At 56.3% G+C, this 22,528-nt stretch overlaps 2 protein-coding genes across 15 annotated transcripts in view; one reads left to right on the top strand and one right to left on the bottom strand.

The window, feature by feature from the left end:
• Window positions 1-112: 112 nt before the first annotated feature.
• Window positions 113-19,481, top strand: SMARCB1 (SWI/SNF related BAF chromatin remodeling complex subunit B1). Of its 2 annotated transcripts, none has more exons than XM_074356259.1 (9): window positions 113-423; window positions 3,491-3,602; window positions 5,265-5,394; window positions 8,397-8,534; window positions 10,080-10,207; window positions 13,866-14,032; window positions 14,642-14,832; window positions 18,741-18,872; window positions 19,135-19,481. In XM_074356259.1, exons 1-9 carry the CDS (start codon window positions 331-333, stop codon window positions 19,172-19,174), a joined length of 1,131 nt encoding a protein of 376 aa, XP_074212360.1. In that variant the 5' UTR covers window positions 113-330; the 3' UTR covers window positions 19,175-19,481. The 2 variants fall into 2 exon arrangements, with proteins under 2 accessions (XP_074212360.1, XP_074212359.1); XM_074356258.1 differs by having other exon boundaries at window positions 3,491-3,629.
• Window positions 19,482-21,470: 1,989 nt separating this feature from the next.
• Window positions 21,471-22,528, bottom strand: part of DERL3 (derlin 3) — a 9,823-nt gene continuing 8,765 nt past the window's right edge. For 9 of the 13 annotated variants that reach the window (XM_074356268.1, XM_074356267.1, XM_074356271.1 and 6 more), the window contains 3 exons: window positions 22,331-22,526; window positions 21,802-22,041; window positions 21,471-21,700 (listed from right to left, as the gene is read on the bottom strand). In XM_074356268.1, the coding sequence (XP_074212369.1) occupies window positions 21,619-21,700; window positions 21,802-22,041; window positions 22,331-22,526 (518 nt within the window). In that variant the 3' untranslated portion in view covers window positions 21,471-21,618. Of the gene's footprint in view, window positions 22,042-22,330; window positions 22,527-22,528 lie in introns of all 13 variants that reach the window. The other 4 variants (XM_074356263.1, XM_074356269.1, XM_074356270.1 and 1 more) reach the window with 2 other exon arrangements.

Raw genomic sequence — 22,528 nt, 5'->3', positions numbered from 1 at the left:
ACCTCCACTTGGGAGGGGGCCTGGGAGGAAGAGAAACGGGCCGAGGCTCCTTTAAGGGGCCCGCGGGGGCGCGCCACGGCCTTTTGTTTGGCGGCGGCGCGCGCGTCAGCGTCAACGCCAGCGCCTGCGCACTGAGGGAGGCCTGGTCGTCGTCTGCTGCGGCGGCGGAGGAGCCCGGCGGCGGCGGAGGAGCCCGGCGGCGGCGCGAGCACCTGGCCTGGCCCGCCCTCGCCTCCGGCTTCGGCTCCCCTGGGCTCTGCGCGCCCCGACCCCGCCTCAGCTTTCCTGACCCTCGCAGCCCGGCCGTGGCCGCCCGCTTCCGCCGCCGCAATGATGATGATGGCGCTGAGCAAGACTTTCGGGCAGAAGCCCGTCAAGTTCCAGCTGGAGGATGACGGCGAGTTCTACATGATTGGCTCTGAGGTAGCGCCCGGCATGTCTTCGTCCTCCGGGCGCCGGCCTCGGCCGGGTACCCGCGGGAACCTCGGGCGGGTCTGCGCGCCGAGAACGCGCGCCTCCATTCATCGGGGCGGGCGCGCGCGCGCGCGCGTGCGCGGCCGGTGGGGCGGGGCCGGCAGGCGTGGTCTGGTTTGGGCGTGGTCGAGCAGGCCCCGCCCCGCTCCGGCCACCCGGATTTACCCAGCAGTTTCTCGGGGCCCCGGACGCGCCCCTGGTTCCGCGCTGAGTTCCACAATGTCAGCCGGACGAAAAGAAACGGGGTGTTCGGTTTTCCCCTGAGACACGTACTGGGGGATGTTGGACCCCTCTCGTGCACCACTCCCCCATTGCTGCAGCTGGGATCCTGAAATCGCAGGGTCAGAACTCCGGGCTTAGGGAGGGCTCACCCCCATACTGTTCGTTGACTTTGAGGTGGGCTGAGGGGGTGTTTTGACCTTTGATTACCAGTGAGGAAATAGGTTGGGAGGAGGATGCTTGCTTTTTCATGGCCAGGGCCCCAGTCCCTGAGCTAAATCTATCTGCAGTTCGGAAGCAGTTGACACTTGGATATCTTGGACGGACTCTCAGTTAGTACAGGGGAAAGATCCTAAAAATCTTTCATTCTTAACTGAAAGTGACAGCACTTCGTTGAATCAGCTAGAAGACTAACTTTAGGAAAACCCTACAACTTCAGTGGTAGTTTGTACCAAGTGTAAAAAGTTTTTCCAGATTGCCTCAAACTAGTCCTTTGTGTCAGTCCCCAGATAGTGTATGGATGTACACACACACGTATGTTTTTAAATTATGGATAGATATAGTGTAGAGATGTGCAAGTCCCCAGCAGTAATGTCTCCCTCCTGTAACGAGGTAAGTGCAAATCTTGGAGAGTTAAAGTAATTACAAATGCCAACAGTTGCCTCTCCTTGTGGCAGTTTTCAGTATGAGACATTACATTCCCCTCACCAGTGTTTGGTTTTTTTTCCTTCACAACTGAACATAGTGGGACTAAATTAAATCTCATGAGAGTCACACTGAGGCTCTCAGGACACCCTGTGATTCTTGGCTTGTCTGAGTTGTACTGAGTTATGAGACCAGTGTTATCAGGAGCATCAGAACTTGAGTGTTTTCTTTTCCCACCAATTTTTATAAAACACAAGAGGCAGGCTGCAGTACATTTTTCACCTCATCACAAAAATGCTACACTTTGAAGCTAGCTGTGCTGGGGAGAGGAGCCAGTGCCCGTCTGTCTGCCAGAGCTCAGAATGGTCCTTACCTGCTGGCAGCTACTTGCTGAGATGCAGGGTACAAAGGCAGGGAGGAGTTTCAATATGTGATGATGGCCAGGTTGTTTAAAAATGCAGGAAGAGCAGTCAGTTTGGCCTTGACTCTGAGTCAGTGGTCCTTTTGAAAGTCAGGTTTGCGTTTATAAGGTGGAGCAAATTGAGACGGAGCAGAAGGCAGGAGGCTTGATTCCAGCTCTGCCTCCATGTCACTTTTGTCCTGTGTCTAAGGAGATGCTTAGACTGGATGGTCTCTAAGCTCTTCCCCATAACATGTTTTAGATTCTAGAAAGCTCACGGCAGTCTTTTCGTTAAGCCCTGTTGAGTGAGAACATTTGTCCTGAGATGCAGTTTATACAGACCAGGTGGGAAAAGGAAGAGGCCATTTGCTTTCTGGGGCCTAGCTTATCGATTGTCAGACCTTGGGAGGTCTGGGGAAGGTTCAGGATCAGAGTGCTGCCTACCGATACCCAGCAGCTCCCCCCACAACATTGGGTAGGTGGCCCACTGCCCCCTTCCCCTTGGCAAACAGGCACCATATTCAGCACCAGCCACAGCAGCACCCTCAGCAGCCCCACATCACTTTGGTGCAGCGGCCTTGGGAGGAAATCCAAAGTTGCAGTGAGTGTGTCACTGTCCTCCCGCCATCTTCAGGCAGATGGACTCAGCTGAGAGGGGCTTAGGAAAACATGCGCAGTGGTACGGTGAGCAGTGCTGCTCATGCTTACCCTTTGGTGGTAACACTCAGGCCAAATACCGCACGTGGGGCTGTGCCTACAGTATGGAGCACGAGTGACGCTATGACTGCCTTCTGTCGTGCTGCTCGGTGCCCTGATTGTCCATCATGCGAATCTTTGATTCCTGAAAAAGGGAGAACTTTTAAAAAACGAATATACTATCCTGAGGTAGGAAAGTGGGGAAATAGTCGAAGTGGTCCTTCCTCAGGTGAACTTCACAGTTGAGCATTTGATGGATGAGTAGGGAGACCCAGGAAAGGGAAGTGGTTCCCGGTTACAGGTGGAGCCAGCACCCAGTGCACTGGCTGTCCCCTGCCATGTGCCTCAAATGGTCGTTTCTGAAAAGTCATTGAAAGAGTGAGAGTGTCTTTATAAAAACTTTAGGACTGGATTTCTTTTCATCAGGCATGTCATGCTTCACTTTGAGTATTTGGAACAGGCAAACTGAAGCTAACATTTGGAGCAGTAGTGATTTATATAGCAAGCTGGTGATTGCTGATAAGTGCTTTTTAAACTCTTTGGAAAATTCCTTTGGTATTTCTGGTTTGAGTTTTGTTACTAAACAAAGCAGCAGGGGCCATGGGGGAAATTATCCTGCATCTGTCTAAGATTAAAAGACCTTTTTCGTCTTTATTACATCGTAAAAATATCAAAGTCAAGCCTGAAGATAAAAGAAAGTCGGAGAGGCCTTACATTTCTGGAAAGTGCCAGAGACTTTTGTCCAAAATCAGAATCGCCACATGCTTCTTGGTGAGCTCTGGAGACTGCCTCCTGAGTGTCTGTTCAGGTCTTTGTGAACTTGATCCTGTCATCAGGATACAGACGTTACCACCCTGGCCAGAGGGGCGGATGGGGGCCAGATGCTCAGTGCCGCTGAACCTTGGATGTCAGCACATGGTGTTTTTATTGCTGCTCAAAGCCCAGTGCCTGGGGGCCAACCCGAGGTCTGTTTGTCTCTCATCCAGCAGGGCCTCTGCGCTCCCCTGCCTGGTGGAGATGCGTCCCTCATAATGAGCCTTCTTGCTTTACTCATAGGTGGGAAACTACCTCCGTATGTTCCGAGGTTCTCTGTACAAGAGATACCCCTCGCTCTGGAGGCGACTAGCCACTGTGGAAGAGAGGAAGAAAATAGTTGCATCGTCACATGGTAAAAAAACAAAACCTAACACTAAGGGTGCGTCTTCACGAGGGTTTGTAAACCTGTTTCAAAACCACTCGCTTATGTCATGAAGATAAAACGTTTTCACTCCAGTGTCTTCACTGCAGCCCCTACCTTAGTTAGTGTGGCTTGGCGGGAGCATCCCAGGGCGGGGTCGCCCGGGAGAACAGGTGGTGGTTCTCAGGTGTTCTCAGCGGGGCCAGTGGGCGTGAGGGGCGGGGCCGGGGCCAAGTGGGTGCCGTGAAGACACTTTGGTCTCAAAACGTTTTAGGAATGCTGTGATGCTCTGCCATCTGCCGTGGGCGTGTCCCACAGTCACCCTTCATGCAGCCCAGTGGCGGGGGGCGGCCTCAGTCCCCGCTCCCCTCCGGGCTTTCACCGCTTCGCTTCCCGGAGCACGTCCATCGCGTAGCACGTCATTTTGGCCGCCGGTCCGCTCGCGCTCGTGTGCATGTCTGCTGGGTGTCTGGGCCTGCTGGGGCGCTGCCACCCGAGGGCGGCAAGGATGCTCTGCTGACACCGAGGCGCCCCAGGGCTTTGGGCTCTGATGCTGCGCTTGGCGGGTGGCGAACTGCTTCCCACCTGGCGGAGGCGCTCGGTAGAGAGCAGCCCGGGCCCTGTGTGCGTGCGTGTGCCCGTGCCCTTCTGTACGTGCGCCTGTGGCCCTGCCTGCGTGTGTGTGCGTGTGCCCGTGCCCTTCCGTACGTGCGCCTGTGTCCCTGTGTTGCGTGCCTGTGTCCCTGTGTGCGCGCGTGCTTCGCAGCCAGTCCAGTCCGGGTGTGTGGTCCGTGGGCGCTGCTGTGGTCTCGTCCTCTGTGCTCGAAGTTGCGTTCTTTTAATGCAGGAGCCGGAGCTGCTTTTTATCCACTGCTGTAACATTTCACTCTCTCGCTTTAAAAAGCCCCCATCTGTCCTCCCCCCGCCCCCATGGAGCCAGTCGCTAACGCAGTGAGCCCTAGCCCTGCTTTTCCCTCCGCAAGCCTCCCCCGAAGAGGGTGTCGGCACCTCTTCCGCCTCGTGCTTGGGAGACGCCTTCCCCGTAACCGATTTGTTTCTCCAGGAGGAGCCAGGCGGCGGCTCTGGGCCCTCGGCCGGGGTCCCTTAGGAGAGCCGGGGGTCGAGTTGCCTAGAACTCGCCCCGCTCCCCAGACAGCTCGCGTTGACTGGCGCTGAGCCAGGAATTCTTGTTCGTGTGAAGCAGCTCTTTCCCACTCTCTGGGCTCTTGTTTTAAAAGAAAATTATTTCTCATCTTTCATTCCATCTCCACCTCGCTTCGTGTTGTGGACTGCGGCGGTGTCAGACCTCTTCCCACTGGTGGCAGCGCTCTGGAGCCTTTCTTTCCCCGAGAGCTCTGCTCGCTGAGCTGCGCTGTGGCTGCTGCCGCTGCCCCGTGCTCTTCCTCTGCCTGGAGCTCGTGCTCCTGGGACTCGTTGGTCCCTGTCCATCCCAAGGGGGTGCTAACCCGGTAGAACCTCCAAAGAAAGCACTCGGTCCAGATTGCCCTTTTGGAAGAGGCCAGCATTCGGCAGTAGTCAGGTTGACACCGCTTTTCCCACCTCCCGCATGTGAGGACCTCAGTGCTGCGTCTCCTAGCTGCTGCGGCCCGCTGCCTGCTCACAGGGTGACCGCAGCTGTGTCTCTGGTTGCAGATCATGGATACACAACCCTGGCCACCAGTGTGACTCTGCTAAAAGCCTCCGAGGTGGAAGAGATTCTGGATGGGAATGATGAAAAGTACAAGGCAGTGTCCATCAGCACAGAGCCCCCCACCTACCTCAGGTACTGCACCCGGGCAGGCCACTCGCGACATCCACGGGTGTCTTCCCCATATTCTGGAACCAAAGTGCCTTTTAATACTTTCCCCACTGTGCTTACAAATCATCTTAGCTGGGTTTCCAAGTTTTTTCTACGTCTTTGGAATTTCTAAGAAACACGAGCCAGGTCTTGCATTTCGGAGAATCATTAGGAATGCTTTGAAAGTGGGACTAATCTGTCAGAAAAATTAGTGGCCTAGATAAACTCAGTAAAGAAACAAACAGTAGATTTGGATGTTTTCACAGCGGCAGTTAAGTAGGCAAGTAATGGGGAAGCTGCTACGTTTTAGGAAGAGCTTGCTCATTCTGATTTATAAGAAAATGGATAGCCCAGTAGGTAAATAAGTGAAGGGTAGCCCACACTGAAGTCAGGAGTAGACAAACACAGGGGACATTTGTTCTTGTGTGTAACTTGAAAACTGCAAAGTAAAAAAAGAAGTAGCAACATAAAGAACTGGGGGGGGGGGCGCAGTAGAGGAGGCACACCCACACAGCGCGGGGCTCCTGTTGTGACCTCAAGTTTTTTTTCATTCTCTGGCCCATTAATTTCACCCCTGGAAATTGGTTCCGGGGAAACAATTTAAAAGAACAACAGCAGCAACAAAACCCATCACCTAACAGAGATGCTCTCGGTGGCGTGTGAGTTCTGGTGGGAGGTAGGGAGCCCCGAGTGCCCCGCCTCAGAGAGAGGCCAGGAGAGGGAAGGTGCAGACACCCGAGTAGACCGGGACGTGATGATGTGTCATAGGTAAGTAGACCACAGTGACCCGAAACATGGTTCACACGAGTGAGACTCGCAGAATACCTGCATTCCGAGTTCAGCCCTCAAGAAAACATGTTCATATGCACAAGACCCCAGGGAGCACTCAGGCCGGGGATTGTTTCAAGTGACGTGGTTATGCAAAGTCATTTTCCAGATCGTCTCTCAATTTTACTGCTGGATTGTTTTTATGACACCACCGAAACCCCCCAAAAAGGTGGCATGCATCCAGCCTGGCCGCTGTTCTAGATGTGTGCTCTGTGGATTCCTTTTTCCTCAAGGGCTGTGGGAAGGACACAGTAATAGTCAGACTTTCCTAGAGAAGGCGCAAAAGGAAATTATGTTCACATGGATGGGACTTTGAATTCTCACATCACAATCAGCTGGGCATCTTTTATGGGATGGTCAGTACTTTCTGTCGCATGAGGGAGAGCTGAAGGAGGAGAATCCTGTTCCCGGAGGTGAGAACCACAGGGTCGGGGGTGGGAGGGGTTCAAGGAAAGCCGTTTCCGTGGGCTCCACCCTCAGGAAGCACCTGCCCAGCGAGCCCCCCAGGAGGGCTGGCACCTCCTGTCCGGTCAGTGGACAGGTCAGGCAGAGGCTGGATGCCCCCGTGGGGGCTTCTGGACAAACCCCCTTGTGGTGGCAGGAATGTTGAATTACATGACTCAGATCCTCGGATTCTGTGCATGGCCGTGTAGTCGCCCTCACTGTGCTTGTGAGATGACCAGCATTATCCACCTGAGACCCCCTGGCTGGAGGGGATGGTGGGGCCGCTGAGGCCTAGAAATGAGAGCCTGTTCCAGAGATAAGACCAGATTCTGGTGAAAGCCGCAGTGCGAGCACTAGGAGGAGAGCTGTCAGAAAAGGGGGGGTGGTCTGCATCAAAGGTGCCCAGACACAGGCCCCTCTGCACCAGCATCGCCCGTGGAAGTTGTAAAAAATCCACATTCCAGGCCCTCCCCCGAGACAGGAATCACGTGACCTGGATGGGGCTCGGGAACCTTCCACTCACGTTTTTCGAAGTGAGCCTGTGGGCCAGGATTAGAAACCACCGGCCAGATCATCTGTGGCAGGGACCCCATCTTGTAGCCCCAACTTCTCACCTAAATTCTCTCCATGTTCCCCGTTTTCCCAGGTCTCCGGCGTAAGGTGGAAGTAGGTCATGAGGTCAGAGCCAGACCTGAGTGTGGGGAACGTGAGGGGGTTCCTGGGCAAATTTGGTGCCCTCAATCCCTCCCAGCCCCCACCCTCAGGGGTGCTCCTGGACCTCAGTGTCGGGTGTGAGTGGCTCCAGGTTTAGAACAGAGGCCATGGCTGCTGCCTCTGCCTTCCACCACCCCGTGGGGAGGGAGGGGGTTGCCAGCCGTGTCCCCTGCCCCTCCTGGGAGGGCACCATCTGAGCAGCAGGAAACCAGGCAATGGTCTGGTTCCCTGGAGATAAAGTGCAGGGGTTTGGGATAGAAAGGTGAGTTACACACAGTCACTGATGGGGGTTCCTTAAATTACTTTGAACGTTGTTTTCTAGACAGTATGTACCATTACATCTGCTCACCTGTACCGGTCTGAAGGCCCAGAGGCCACAGCGTGGCCTCATCTGTCTCAGGCTGGACTGCCCATGTGAGATAACGCTAATGGAGTCCCTCCCTGCCTCAGACCCCCAGGGACTCCCACCCAGCGGCCGAGTGCAGCCAGTTCCTCGCTGAGCAGCCAGCCCCTGTAATTGAGACCCTCTCTGTGTCTCCAGCCCCAGCCCCAGCCCTTGCCGAGCCCACAACCTGCTCCTCCTCCCTGCTGCTATCTGTTTGCCTCCCAAAATGCCCTCCTTCCATCCATCCCCCCAGTGAACTCTGACTCAGTGCTTAAGGCTCCACTCCAGGGCTGCTCCTCTGGGAAGCACCCCTGTACCCCTTCCTTGTGGAAGGGACGGTGTTGCGTGGAGCCCATTCCTAGCATGTAGGATGTTGCTTCTGGCCCCTGCAGTGGGCTGGGGTCTGCTCTGCCATGTATGGGGCCCCTGGCACCTTCCCCTAACCTGGATGCCTCTGAGCGGGTGCCAGTGGGAGCCGAGGGAATAGCCGCCTGCAGAGTCTGGGATCACAGAGGTCCCAGCAGGAGCACAGTGGGTGTCCACTGACCTCGACTTGGGGCCTCGTGGGCGGTTTTGGGCTCCTGGCCTGAGCAGAGGGATTTCCCGTGTCTCGCAGGGAACAGAAAGCCAAGAGGAACAGCCAGTGGGTGCCCACCCTGCCCAACAGCTCCCACCACCTGGACGCCGTGCCCTGCTCCACGACCATCAACAGGAACCGCATGGGCCGGGACAAGAAGAGAACCTTCCCTCTCTGGTGAGTGTGCCTCCGCCTTTGGTCTCCTGCTCCCCAGAAGAACACTGCTTCTACCTTGTGTCCCTGAAACGCTGCTCCTTCTCGAAGCTGGTCTCCCTGGCCTCCGACGTGGTCCAGCCCCGGCCTCGCCCCCTCTGGCCCCGGGCTCTTGCTCCCCAGCTCCTCGGGTCAAGTTCCTGGGTGCAGTCCTGGCACCTTTCTTATGCCGTCCCTTGACTCCTGTGTTAGTTACCTGTGGCTGCTGAAACAGAACACCACAAACTGTGTGGCCTGAAATAACACGGGTGTATTCTCTCCCAGTTCCGGGGACCGGGAGTTTCCCTGGGCCCGAGTCAAGGTGTTGGCCTGGCCCTGCTCCCTCTGGGGGCTCTTCCAACTCCCAGCGCTGCCGCACCCCTTGGCTTATGGCTACATCGCTGTAATCTCTGCCTCTGTGGTCACATGGGCTCCTCGGCGTGTATGAAGTCTCCCTCCCTTTCTTATAAGGACACTTGTGATGTAATTTAGGGGCCACTTGGATAATCTCTCAAGATTCTTTACTTAATCACATCTGTAAAGCTTTCTCCTTGTTTTTTTAGCTCTGTAAAGTCACAGGCACAGGTTCCAAGACTTAGGATGTAGATATCCTCGGGGGGCATTTTGCAAGCTCTCCCTGAATGCGTCCCCCCCTCCGGCACATGCTGCCCGCAGGCTTCTCCATCCTGGGACCTAGGCTAGAGTCCCTGAGTCCTTCCTTCTCACACCACAAAGCCAGTTTCAGCAAACGTCTCCTTGCTCAGCCTTCCAAGTCCCCAGAATCCAGCCACCCTTGGCCAGCTCCCCATCAGGCGCGTGTCTGCCATGGGCTGTGTTTTCCTCGTTTGTTTATTGGTTCGTCCTCTGTGCCCCATGCTCTCTGAGAGCAGCTTGCAGCCCACTATCTTCCACAGACGCCCTTGGGTTTCCCATGGCGCCCCCACTCCGCCTCTTTCCTCTCTTCCTAAACTGCACGTGTGAGCGAGGAGCTGCTTGGCTAACAGCCCTCCTGGGGCTCCTCAGGGCCGAGGCTGGAGACAAGAGCTGGGCCACTTTGACGCCTGTAGCTCCCCAGCGCCCCCCCCACCTGTTGCCCCGCCCAGTCTGCACCCTGCCTTCACTGGCCTGGCTGCTCCCTCAGCACCTTCTCGACCCTCCCACCCTTGGCCTTTACTCACGTCCTTCCTCTTTTGGGGACACCTCCAAAAGGAAAGGAGTTTCCCACTGGTTTTGGGAAAGTCTTGCCTGCTCTGGGGCTTAGACTTCCCTTCCTTAAGAGAACATCTCTGTCTTATCCTGCTGCCAAAGTCAGCAGCTCCCCCTCCCCGTGTGTCTGTGAGCCTGGTGCTCTGCCCCTGTGGCCACAGGACTCCCGTTGGCTCTGTCTCTGCCAACTCAGCCCAGCATGGACAGGGCCCGTGAGGAGTGGACTTCCTCTCTGTCAGGTTGTGGAGGCCAGCAGTGCAGAGAGTAGGGTCCTGGGCGCGGGGACCCCAGCCCCCCTGCTGACATGCCGCCACCTCCCTCTAGCTTCGATGACCACGACCCCGCGGTGATCCACGAGAACGCGTCCCAGCCCGAGGTGCTGGTCCCCATCCGGCTGGACATGGAGATTGATGGGCAGAAGCTGCGGGATGCCTTTACCTGGAACATGAACGGTATGTGGTGGCCGGGACCAGCCATCCTATCGTGCAGATGTCGGGGGTCCTGGGCTCGGAACGCCACATTCAGAGCATTGAGGTGTGGGTTTGGAGGGTGTGGACCCTGGGTTCAGATCCTTCTTCTGCCTGTTTCCTGTGGGCTGGGCACATGGGCCTTGGGTTCCTTCCTCCCACAGTGAACGTGGTGGCTTGGGCCTGGCCTGCAGGCCGCTGGTCCACAGTGCTCAATTGTGACCTTGCTGTGGCTCCAGTGGAGTCAGCCACCTGGCCATTCCTCAGCCCCATCCACCCCTGCCCTCCCTCTTCTCATCCTCTGAGTCTGGGTCAGATGCCCACTCTTCCCCCTCCCAAAGTCCAGACTCTGCAAATGCAGGTGAGAAAACTGCCATTGGACCCCACCCGAGCGCAGAGTCCTTGTCTGCTTCTGGGATGGGTGATTACACCTGGGTTTATTCTCTTGTTTTTTTTTTTTCCCCTGAATCTTTCAGGCTTTTTACAACAAGTATATTATTTATATTCAGGGAAAAACATAGCAAATATCATTTTTAAATGAATGAAAATTTAGAATCACCAGAATCTTAACCACTGTTACCCAATGTACTAGTATAAGTTTCAGATAACCTAACAGGGTATGAGACCCCTCGTTTCAGAGTGATTAGAGGTGAGGGGGGCACGGGTAGAGCAGCATGAGTGACCTGCCCCGTGTCCTTAACCAGAACATCTTGGACCAGTTCCTTGCAAAACACAAGCTACAACAACTCACCCAATGTGGAATAGGTAATTTTAATGTCCCTACAGCTACTAAGGAAGTAGGAGTAGTAATTTAAAACTTTCCAGGAAAGAAATCTCCAGGCCCCGATAGTTTCTCTGTATGAAACATTTAAAGAAGAATTAACACCAATTCTATACAATGTCTTACAAGAAAAGAAGAGGGAACACTTCCCAATTCATTTTATAAAGCTAGTATGACCTTGATACCAAAATTAAAGCACAAAAAAAGTAGACTGCAGATAATAATTAAGGATATATTAATTCTTCACAAAATAGTAGCAGATAGAATTCAGCAAAATATAAAAAGAATCACACATCATGGCCCAAGAATTGTTCCAGGAATGCAAGCCTGGTTCAGTATTTGAAAATCAGTCCATGTGACCCATGTTAACAAATTAAAGAAGGAAAATCACACGATCATACCAACTGATGCAGAAAAAGTATTTAACAAAATTCAACTCAGAAAATTGGGAGTAGAGGGAAACTTCTTCAGCTTGGTAAAGAGCCTCTACACAAAATCCTATAGCTAACATTGTATTTAGTTGGGAAAGACTGAACTCTTTTTCCCCACGATCAGGGCAAGGCAAGGAAGTCTGCTCTCACCACTCTTACTCAGCATGGTGCTGGAAGTACTAGCCAGTGTAATGAGGCAATAAAATGACATAAAAGACATACAGATCAGAAAGAGAGAAATAAAACTGTCCCTGTTTGTAGATGGCCTGATTGTCTACGTAGACAATCCCAGGAGCTCAACTCCAAAAAATCTACTAGAACTAACAGCTGAGTCCAGCAAAGTCATAAGACACAAGATAAACATGCAAAAATCAATTGTATTTCTAAGTACTGTATACTGTCAGTGAGCATTTGGATACTCAAGTGTCCAATGTGAAAAGACATTACTATTTACAATCACTCCATTAAAACAAGGAGTATTTAGGTGTAAACCTTTCAAATGTGTAGGATCTGTATGCTGAAGACTACAAAGTGCTGGTGGAGGTAATTCAAGAAGATCTAAATAAGTGGACAGACAACCCTGTTTGTGGAGCCATGGTGTTGGCTTTCCCTGATTGATATGCAAGTTTAATGCAGTTTCTATGCAAAGCCCAGCAAGACTCTTTGTAGATGTAGACAAGAATTACTCTAAGACTTACGTGGAAAGGCTAGGGAACTAGAGCATCTACAACAATTCTGACAAAGGAGGCGGGAGGCATGCCTTCCCAGTCTCAGGGCTTGGTGTATAGCTGCGGTGATCAAGACAGCATATGCTAAGAGTTTGAGATTTGCAAATGTTAACCACTATATATAAAAATAGATAAAGCACATTTCTTCTGTATAGCACAGGAAACTGAATATAGTATCTTGCAATAACCTTTAATGAAAAAATATGAAAATGAATTTTTATATACATATATATATAATATATATATATATATATATATTATATATATATACACACACACACACACACACATATATACGCATGACTGGGACATTGTGTTATACACCAGAAATTGACACATCATAACTGACTATATACTTCAGTTAAAAAAAAGACAGCATGTGAATCTACAGCTGTCACAAACTAAAAAGGCTAATTTTAAACAGACTCTGCACAATATACTCATAGGCTGCTGGGCCTGAGCACCTCAGCTTCCTGCTGCATCTCCAGAATAAACAACACTCGCTGGCTGTGTGCGTTACTGATCGTGGGCCGGCTGGGTGTTGGGTCTGGCCCAGTGGTGCTGTTAGGAGGGCTGGTCCCTAGCCCTTCTGGGCTAGTGAGGAAATAGCGGCAGACCTGGTTCTTGATGACAGAATTGTGCTGTGTGCCCACAAGAGGATTCATTCTTGGCTTTCTCTTTGTGGCTCATCCCAGAGCAGCACATGGTCTTTGAGGTTTGGGTTGGGAGAAACGGGCAGGTGGGAGAAAACATCCGATCGCACAGGACCTTGCTGCAGTCTGGCTGGCTGCAGATGGTCCCCGTGAAGCTCATGCCTGGTGTGGTGACACTTCCAGGATCCGGGATCCACACACACCTCCACGCTATCACCTTGTCGAGTGCAGAGTCAGAAACTGAGCAAAGGTCCATAAAAGACCACAAGCAGCCTAATGTCACCTCTGAGGGATTTCTCTACTGGTGCGGTAGTGGTGGATGGACTTGCACCTGCATCTGCTCCATCCTCCCATGTGACGCTGGTCTCAAAGAGGCTTGTCTGGGAGGAACCTGTTAGTTCAGGCTGTGTGACAGCACCACAGGCTGGGGCTGAGGAACAGATTTTATTTCCTCCCACTTCTGGAGGCTGGAAGTCTTGAGATCGAGGTGTTAGTTGTGTTGGTTCCTTCTGAGGCCACCTCCCTGTGTCTTTTTTGTTTGTTTGTTTTGAATGGAGGCATGGGGAATTGAACCCAGAACCTCATGCGTGCTAAGCATGTGCTCTACCACTGAGCTATTGCCTCTACCCCCTTCCCTGTGTCTTCATGTGGGCTTCCCTGGTTGCCTGGGGCGGAAGAGGGGAGGACACGGACATTAGCTCTGAAATCTGTTTCCCTCTCCCTGGATGTCTCTGGTTAGATCTTATGGAGCTATGCTGTCTAAGCCTGGGAGCTGGGGAGCCGGGGAGCCTGGGATGAGGGCACATTTAGGGTCTTGGCCACCCCCCAGGGTGGGGGGAGGAGGTGTGTATGGAATGGGGGCCTAAAGGGGGTGCCTGTCCAGTGCTTCCCATCCTGACCCTGTCTGGGAGGACCCATCATCCTCGTCTACTTCTTTAGCTTTGTCCAGGAGGTTTGGCAGAGGAGGAAGGGGTTGCTGAGTCAGGGTCGAGCTCGGTGAGGTTGGACCCTGCAGTCCTTTGGCAGTCCCTGTCTCTCTCCTGATTTCAGAGAAGCTGATGACCCCTGAGATGTTTTCAGAAATTCTCTGCGACGACCTGGATCTGAACCCACTGACTTTCGTCCCAGCCATCGCTTCTGCCATCAGACAGCAGATTGAGTCCTACCCTACGGACAGCATCTTGGAGGACCAGTCAGACCAGCGTGTCATTATCAAGGTGGGTGGTTCCTCAGCCTGGGGAGGGGTCATGGGACGCTGAAGGCCCGTGGAGGCCTCGACAGGCCTGTCTGGGATCCGTGCTGTGGGACTGGGCTTCTGGAGAGCTCTCTTTCAGGCACATGTGGCTCTCTGGGGAGGGGTGTGGGCTGACTTCTCTGACTATCATGTTCTGGGCGCTTTCTGGGGGTGCTGCCGTGGCGTTGCCAAGCGCGGAACGGAGCCCGGGTGGTGCAGAGGAGATGAAGCCAGCTGACTGTAGGATAGGCTCACTCCTCACTCTTCTTGTGGGCAGGCTGTGCCCTGCATGCCCCATGCTGTCTCATTCACTTGCCAGGGTCCTGGGGGAAGGTGCTGTGTCACAGGGGAAGAGGTGGTGGGAATAGGGGCAGGTGGGACTCAGGTGGTGACCTTCCCAGAGGGTGACTGTGCTAGGCCATGAGCCAGAGACCCTCGTGGCTGCCCAGGAGGTTTGTGGGCTCAGCCTCATTTTGTGGGTGGGGAGCTGCAGCCAGAGGCTCAAGGGCCAGCCCAACCTGTTGGCTCCCGAGCAGCCAGCCCACCTCCTCATGGCCCAGGCTCTTAACTCGTGTCCCTGTTCCTGGCCCAGCTGAACATCCATGTGGGAAACATCTCGCTGGTGGACCAGTTCGAGTGGGACATGTCGGAGAAGGAGAACTCACCGGAGAAGTTCGCCCTGAAGCTGTGCTCGGAGCTGGGGCTGGGCGGGGAGTTCGTCACCACCATTGCGTACAGCATCCGGGGGCAGCTGAGCTGGCATCAGAAGACCTACGCCTTCAGGTGGGACCTTGGGCAAGTTCCTCCTGTGTCCCTCTGGTGTGCCGGCAGGGGCGGCACCAAGCACCTCTGCACCAGGGCAGAGTGTTAGTGTTTTCTCTGCTCATGAGCTGTCATCCACATGTGGAGGTCATTACTCAGAGTCCGCCCCTCAAGGAGCGCGTGAGTCTGGTTGTGTCTCAGCTGTTCTCCCAGAAATCCCAGGAGACTACTGTCTTGAGGCTTCCTGTGACTCTGAGCAAGAGAAGAGGAATGACCAGACACCCCAGGGCATGGGTCCCCAGCGTCCCGGCTGAGACGGCACATCTGTCACCTCCTGTGACCCTCTAGCAGCCCTGCTGACTCAGGGTCCTGGTCCACAGATGGGCATCCAGGCCCAGGGAGGAGGCCTCGGCACTGGTCGGGGGTGGTGGCTGGCATGCTCCCCACATCCGAGGGAGGCCTGCTCATGGTGCCACAGTGTGTGTCCACTCACTACCCGCGGGCCGAGGCCAATGAGCCTGGGACCAGCCTGGGGTGGCCTCGCTTCCCAGAGTTGACCCTGAGGTCCTGGGAGTGACGTCAACCCCAAGTACCTCATCCCCAGATGCCGACTGAGTTAGAACTCATGTCTGACTGGGACGTGGAGGGTGCCCTCACACGAAGCAGTATCCCTCCTGCTCTGACTCCCCGGGACTGAGCTGCCCACCCAGAGGAGCCCTGGTCAGGCTCCGGGCCGTTGGCAGAGAGACATGCAGCTCCAATCAGGGCGGGGCCCCGGGGCGGCAGGTCAGGACATAGATGGGCCCTCCCTCATCTCAGCAGCCAGTTAACCAGTTCCAGTCGTGCAGGGGGACGACTCGTGCTGAATGTGCAGGTTTCAAATCCTCGGGATTGACGGCAGGGACACTCCCCGGGGACCAGGGGGAGCATGTCCTTCTTCAGTAGCCCAGCCAGCCAGGTGGGAGGGCATGGCCTGCCTAGGGGTCTGGAGGCGTCTGCGTACCTCCTTTGGCCTCAGGAGGACCGCTGTGTTTCCCCAGCCCGCGTGGCTCGTGGGCCTGTGTGTGCCGGGGCTGGGTGCTCGGAGAGCTGGCGAGGGCAGGACGGGGAGTGTGAGGTCAGGCTCCGTCATCCGGGGGCAGGGCTGGCTGGTTTGTTTCTGTAAAAGCTTCGCTGAGGTGGAATTCACATAGCATACTGTTCACATGTCTAGAGCATGCGACTCTGATTTTCTGTGGGTTCGCAGAGTTGTGTTGTCCTGGGCAACCTCTAATCTCCCTCTCTGTAGATCTGCCTGCTCTGGATACTTAACAGCATCATATAACTTACGGTTCTCCGTGGCTGGCTTAGCATGTTTTGGGGGTTCATCCATGTGGCGCCTGTGTCAGAATTTCATTCCTTTTCATGGCTCAATAACATCCCATGGCATAGATGGACCGGGTTTTATTTATCCAATCATCAGTTGATGGCCATTTGGGTTGTTGGAGCTTCTGGGCTGTTAAGAGTAGTGCTGCTGTGAACAGCCATATAGAGGTTTTTCTGGAACACCTGTTTTCCGTTCTCCTGGGTGTGCAGCTGGGAGTGGACTTGCCAGGTCACGTGCTAACTCTGTAGCACTTTGAGGAACTGCTGGACCCTTGTCTCAAAGCAGCTGTGCCATTTTATGTTCCCGCCAGCAGAGGGAGGTTCCATTTTCTCTGCATCCTCGCCAGCCTTGGTTACCTGGTCGCCACCCTGGCCGGGGTGGAGGGGCATCTCAGATGGTTTTGATTTGCATTTCCCGGATGGCTAATGATGTTGAACATCGTTTCATGTGCTACTGGCCATGTGTGTATCTTCTTTGCAAAAAAGGCTGTTTGAGTCATTTGTGTTATAATTGGGTTGTTATTTTATTCTTGAGCTGTAAGAGTTCGTTATGTGTCCTAGATACGGGGCTGGTGTCACGTACATGGTGTGCATATGTTTCCTCCCCTTCCTGGGTTGTGTTTCACCTTGGTGACCGTGTCCTTGGAAGCACGAAAGCTTTAAATTTTGATGAAGTCCATTTATCTTTGTTTTCTTTTGTTGCTTGTGCCTTTGGTGTATGCCTGGGAAAGTGCTGTCTGCTCCCGGGTCTTGTCCCAGCACCATTTGTTGGAAAGACTGTTCTTCCCATTGGGTGGGCTTGGCCCCTTGTCGAAAGTCACTGGATGGTAAACAGGAGGGTGACGTCGAGGGGTGACATTGAGTTTTGTCCCCCTCCACCTGGTTGGGGGGCAGGTCACCTCCCCCCACCGTCTCTGACCTCACCGACAACGTGCTTCTCAGCTGGCCGTCAGACCGAGTGGGGTCACACCCAAGTTGAACCTCCTGGTCCCTCTGCCTCCTCAGCCACGGAGGGCCTCTCCTGCCTGGACATTGCGCGTGGTAGGAGTGTCGGGGTCTCAGGTGGCCTCGAGGCCAGGGAAGTGGCATCCCCTGGGAGGGTGGTCGGCAGGGTGGCTCTCCACCTGCGTGTCCCCCCCCACACACACGTGGGGCCAGGCTCGACCTTCCATGCTTGGCTCGAGCCGTTCTTATTTTAGAACAGACCCACTGGGTGGAATTTTCCCAGAGCCCCGGGGAGGTAAACACAGGGGCCTTCAGGACCTACACGCCAGGCCTTGTTGAAGTTAAGAGGAAAACATGTTTTGTTCTCGTCGGCGTGGGCTTGGCGACTTTCTTGTCTGCCCGCACGAGGAAGGCGGCTGGGAGCCCTCGAGGTGAGGAACGATGTTTGAGTCTGGCCTCCGTGGTTTCTGGATTGCTAGCCCGCGCCTGGCTGGGGAGAGCGGCTGCCGGGAGCAGCAGAGGAGGGGCGGCTGGGGCCCAGCCACCGGCCTCTGAGTCACCCGCACAAGCCCGGGCTCTGGGCCTTGTGGGCGTGGACCCTATAGGCCAAGCTGCGGAAGCAAGAGGTGAACCCTGCTTCTGCAAGCGAGTAGGGGCCACCCCGGGCTGTGCTCCCCGTGCTCGCGGCCTCCAAGATTCTGGGCGGAGAAGCAGCACGAGGAAGGCCGGGATGGGCCTGGGCCCCGGGTGCCGTGTGTGCACTGCCTGTGTCGTGGGGAGCGGGGCTCTGCAGTCAGGCCTGGATGGACGTTCCCACAACCTTGGGCACCGTCTTGGGGAGGCTATTGGAGGGCCCCTGGCCCCCCAACTCATGGATGTACGTTGGATATTTAGTGATTCTCTGAATTTCCTTACAGCAGTGACATTGTTCCCATTTGCCAGATGAGGGGTCAGAACCAGGTGTCTTATGCCTCCTTGGGCCCCGCCTGCCCTCCCTCAGAGCTGCCTCTGCAGGGCTTCAGGGGGCCGATTCCTGAGGGGCCTTCTGGGGGCCGAGCCTTGGGCACAGGACAGGTGGCCTGGCCGGAGGGGAGAGCTGAGGGCCCAGGAGGCCAGCGTGGCGGCTGCAGGTGGGAGAGGCCCAGATTTGGGCCCTGTGCTGAGGCTCCCCTGCCTGGCTGGGTCCAGAGGCAGCAGCTTGGCCAGGCACCCCCCAGCCTTCTTAGCCTACTTGGAGGCTGACCCCACCACCGCTAAGGCCACTTAGCCAGAGGGTCCAGTGATAATGGCTGCCCCCATAACACCGCTCCGTGGACCCCTCCCCAGTCTGCAGAACTGGAGATGCTGCGGTGGCAGCAAGGTGACCATCTGCTTTGAAGAGGAGCTCACGGGGTCATGGGGGCAGCACTGTTGCCAGGGAGGGGAGGTCCAGGCGGCTCTGCTGTGAGATTCTGGTGACTGGAGCATCCCTCCTGCCCTGTCAGAGGCTGCTCTGAGGAGATGGGCAGAGACCAGGCTCCAGCGTCCCATCCACTGGTGGGCAGGGTGGACAGTGGTTTCTTGGGCCCCCTCCACTGCTACCCTGAGAACCAGCACCTCCTCCCTCCCGTCTTCCACAGTGAGAACCCCCTGCCCACGGTGGAGATTGCCATCCGGAACACAGGCGATGCTGACCAGTGGTGCCCACTGCTGGAGACCCTGACGGACGCCGAGATGGAGAAGAAGATCCGAGATCAGGACAGGAACACAAGGTGCCCCCCCGCCTCTCCTGGCAGGCCCCTGGGTGATGAGTCCCCACCTAGCCCTGCGGGGAGCAAGTTTCAGCCATGGGGTCAGGATCTGACCACAGACCAACTCAGGTGTCAGGACCCTGGGAGGGGTGGGCAAGACAGAGGGCAGCTTCTAGGTCCAGGCTGAGGGAGGGCTGGGGTCCCACAGTCATGTCCTGTCTCTGCCCACGGCACCCTGGGTGAAGGGCAGCCGCCTTGGGTCACCACCTTTCCCCTCCTGCAGGCGGATGAGGCGTCTGGCCAACACTGCCCCGGCCTGGTAACCACCTGGTGGCGTTTGGCTCCCACGGAGCATCTGGAAGATTGGACCGACTCTCCTCCATCTTCTGGAAGGAGGGGACAAGGAGGAGGGCAGCCTGGCTGTCCTGAGGAGCACGGGGCAGGAGCCTCTGGGCCGCCCTCCCCCGGGTTGCCTTCCCCCGGGTACACATTCCGTTTGCTGAGCCCCAGTCCCCACCGTCCGTCTCTGGTCAGGAAGAGGCCTCATTTGGGTTGTGTTTTGTTTTTGTACAGGAGCCCCAGGCAGGGCGAGCAACAGTTTTTAAATAAAAGGTGACAGGTCCTGTTCCATTTCTTGAAGTGGTGGCATGAAAGTAAGAAGTGGGGAGGGCACGAGGCAGGTGGCTGGGCGTGTGGCCACGGCTGGTGGGCAGGCCCCTTGCCCTCCTCCACTGCACATCCTGAGTCAGAGCAGGTCTTCCTCCTCCATGCCAGCTTCCCACCCACAGGTGCTGGGCAAGTTCTTGCTGTCAGAGGGCAGAGCCGCCTGCTTGTCACCCACAGCCTTGCCCCACCTCTTGGAGCAGCCACAGGTTTTCCCAAGGGCCCGGGGCTCCGCTGTGTGCAGCTGGCCAGGCCGCTGCTAGCTGGGAGCATTGCTTCCCTGGGCCTTGCAGAGGCCCTGTTCTGTGCAGGGATCGAGGGCCTGTGCCCAGCTCTTTCAGGTCTAACAGGCGTGCACCACTCTTGCCATGCCCCCAGCCACGTGTGTGAAACACTGGGCCCATCTCCACCCCCGGCTGGTGCCACGGCCGGGCCAGTTCCTCCCTCCCAGCCGGCTGTGAGGAGTGACGGAGAGCCTGGAGCAGCAAGCCAAGCCTGACGCCGGCTCAGAGGGTGATGGGCTGACCCTCCTCCCAGCTCTGCATCCTCTTCTGTAACATGGAAAGGTCCCTCTCTACATGGGACATGCCAGGGTGACATGTGGGTGGGCCTCCTCACTGGGCCAGGCACCACCTGGTGAACTGGGCACAGCTGCTGTCTAACTGAAGACCCTGCACCAGGCTGGCCCGCCTTCAGTGCTGGCAGGGCTGAGGGTCAGGACATAGCAGGGGCCCCACAGCACCCAGAGCCCAGCCCAAGGCCCACGTCGGGCAGGAGCAGAGTGCTGAGGGTTCTCAGTTGTAGGATATGGGGTGATATGGGCCTGGCCCTCTGGGCTGGGGGTTCTCGTGAGCACATCCTGAGACATGACAGCTCCCAAGGAGTTTGTACTCCAGCCACTGCCCTCCATCCAGGAGTGGAACTTGCTGGAGCCCCAGCAAGGGGACAGCTGGGCTTCACTGGAAGGCCTTGAACAAAGAGGAAGAGTCCAAGCCCAGCTGGCCTTGGAGACCAGTGGGCTCCGCTGCTGAGGTGAGGTGTTCGGTCTATAAGCAGGACAGCCCAAGCCCCACAGCTGGTGGGGTGGGGTGACCCCTGCCTGCCTCAACCCCACTGGGCCGGCCGGCCACCTGCCTGGGAGCGGCCTGGAGTGGGGCCTTCATACGCCGCCAGCCTGCCCCGCTGTGGACCTGCTGCTGCAGAGGTTTCCCCGTGAAGTTAAGGTCTGACTCCACAGTGAATATTTGTGTCATCTGTGAATGTGACACCCAGCGTTGGAGGAGCCCTCACACTGCTGCCGACCCAGGAATAAACCAGCTTGCAGACTGGTCATCTGATGCCCACTTTACAGAGAAAAGTGAGCTGCGGGCCTGATGAGGCTCTGGGTCTGCAGCCAAAACCGGCAGGGGCAGAATTTGCCGAGGATTCTGCTGGGGTGGAACTTAAGGCTTTGGGGTCATAGAAAGGGTCTGGCCCTCTTTTGACCTGGCCCTTGGGTCCTTGGCCCAGTCCTTTAGCTGCTTGGCAGGCAGATGAGGCAGAGGCCCACCTGTGGGCTGCTGGAAGGGCAGGAGGGGCCCAGGGAGGCGTCAGCCTGTGGGCACCACAGGCAGGAGCCCCGCAGACGGCGTGACCGGACAGCCCAGTCCTGGCCCCGCCACCAAGATCTGATGCCCCTCACTGGCTGGCAGGGAGCAGTGGCCAGAGTGGGTGGGATTGCCCAGGGCTCCACTGAGGCAGCAGCAGGGTGGGGAAGAGAACCCCGGGTCGGCCACCTGTGAGCTCAGAGCTCTGCTGGGCAACCTTGGGCAGGTTCTTGACTCATCCTGCCCCTTGCACTTGTTCTGAGAGGGCAAGCCAGGCTTGGTGGCCCTGGGTCGAGGCCAGCAGCACCTGCCCTGTGTGGAAGGGTGTGGCCGGCCGAGGCAGGAGAGCCAGTGCTATGGGCAGAGAGGCTGCAGGTCAGTGTGTTTATTCGGGGGGACCTGGGTATGGGCTCAGCCTCCATGACAGGTAGCTGTGCTGCAAGCTGGGGTCAGGGGCTGCAGGCCAGCCCAAGGCTGGGAAAATAGGTCCCTGGGGCTGGCCCTGGCCCTGGGAGGGGTCACTGCTGCGGGGGTTGTGGCTGCTCCTCCGGGAGGGGCAGGTAATTGGGGTCCTCCTCTGGAGTGTCCAGTAGCAGCTTCCTGTCGGGAGGGGCCCAAGCTGAGCTGCAGCCAGCAGGGTGCCCCATGAGGTGGGGGAGCCACCTGAGGCCAGGCAGGGAGGGCGTCATCCCAGCACTCACAGGAAGCCGGGGGTCAGCAGCAGCCTCTTGCCTCCTGGCTGGTTGGGGAAAACATCCTCCAGGAAGTAGTAGATGTGGCCCACAGCGATCCCTGCGGAGATCCACCAGCTGCCGAGGCCACCCTCCACAATCCAGAACCTGCTCTGGGACTCCATAGTGCCCAATGTCCTGCACAGATGGCCAGCCCAGGGTGGGACCAGGACTGGCCCGGAAGTGGGCAGGACCAGGGGCGGGGAGGGCCTGAAAAATCGAAGGAGTGGGAGCCTCAAAGCAGGAACCCTGACCCACCTGTCCCCACCTAGGTAAGGACCTACAGAAGCATCAGCAGGTCAGGCCTCAAGAAGTGAAACCTACAGTACAGGCCAGCTGGAAGTTCCAGGGGCTGGAAGAACAGGAGCCATGAGGGTGGGGAGACGGGGTGGGGACACAGATGAGAGGTCCAGTGCCAGTGGAGGGAGGGCTCTGGCTGAGCAGGCCCTCAGGTCCCAGACAGCCTGCCAGAGGAGGGCAGGGTAGACAGCAGGCTCACCCAGCAGGTCCACAAGGATGGAGTTGCCCAGCAGCATTGAGAAGCCCATGAGCGCCCAAGGCAGGAATGGTGCCTGGAAGGTGAGGAGGCCGAAGAAGTTGACCCTCACCCGGGGGCTGCGGCGGCTCCACACGTACACCAGCATGGCCGTGAGGGCCTGGCCCAGGAAGAAGAGGCTGCCCAGGAGCCCCAGCAGCT

The sequence above is a fragment of the Camelus bactrianus genome, chromosome 32, assembly GCF_048773025.1.
Source record: "Camelus bactrianus isolate YW-2024 breed Bactrian camel chromosome 32, ASM4877302v1, whole genome shotgun sequence".
Taxonomy (NCBI): Eukaryota; Metazoa; Chordata; class Mammalia; order Artiodactyla; family Camelidae; genus Camelus; species Camelus bactrianus.
This window is presented reverse-complemented; position numbering and strand designations above follow the sequence as displayed.

Excerpts from the sequence above, each read along its gene's own strand:
- SMARCB1 (XM_074356258.1), top strand. The coding sequence starts at position 331 with ATGATGATGATGGCGCTGAGCAAGACTTTCGGGCAGAAGCCCGTCAAG. Across the intron at positions 424-3,490 it reads TCTACATGATTGGCTCTGAG|GTGGGAAACTACCTCCGTAT; the intron begins GTAGCGCCCGGC and ends CTTTACTCATAG. Across the intron at positions 5,395-8,396 it reads GAGCCCCCCACCTACCTCAG|GGAACAGAAAGCCAAGAGGA; the intron begins GTACTGCACCCG and ends CGTGTCTCGCAG.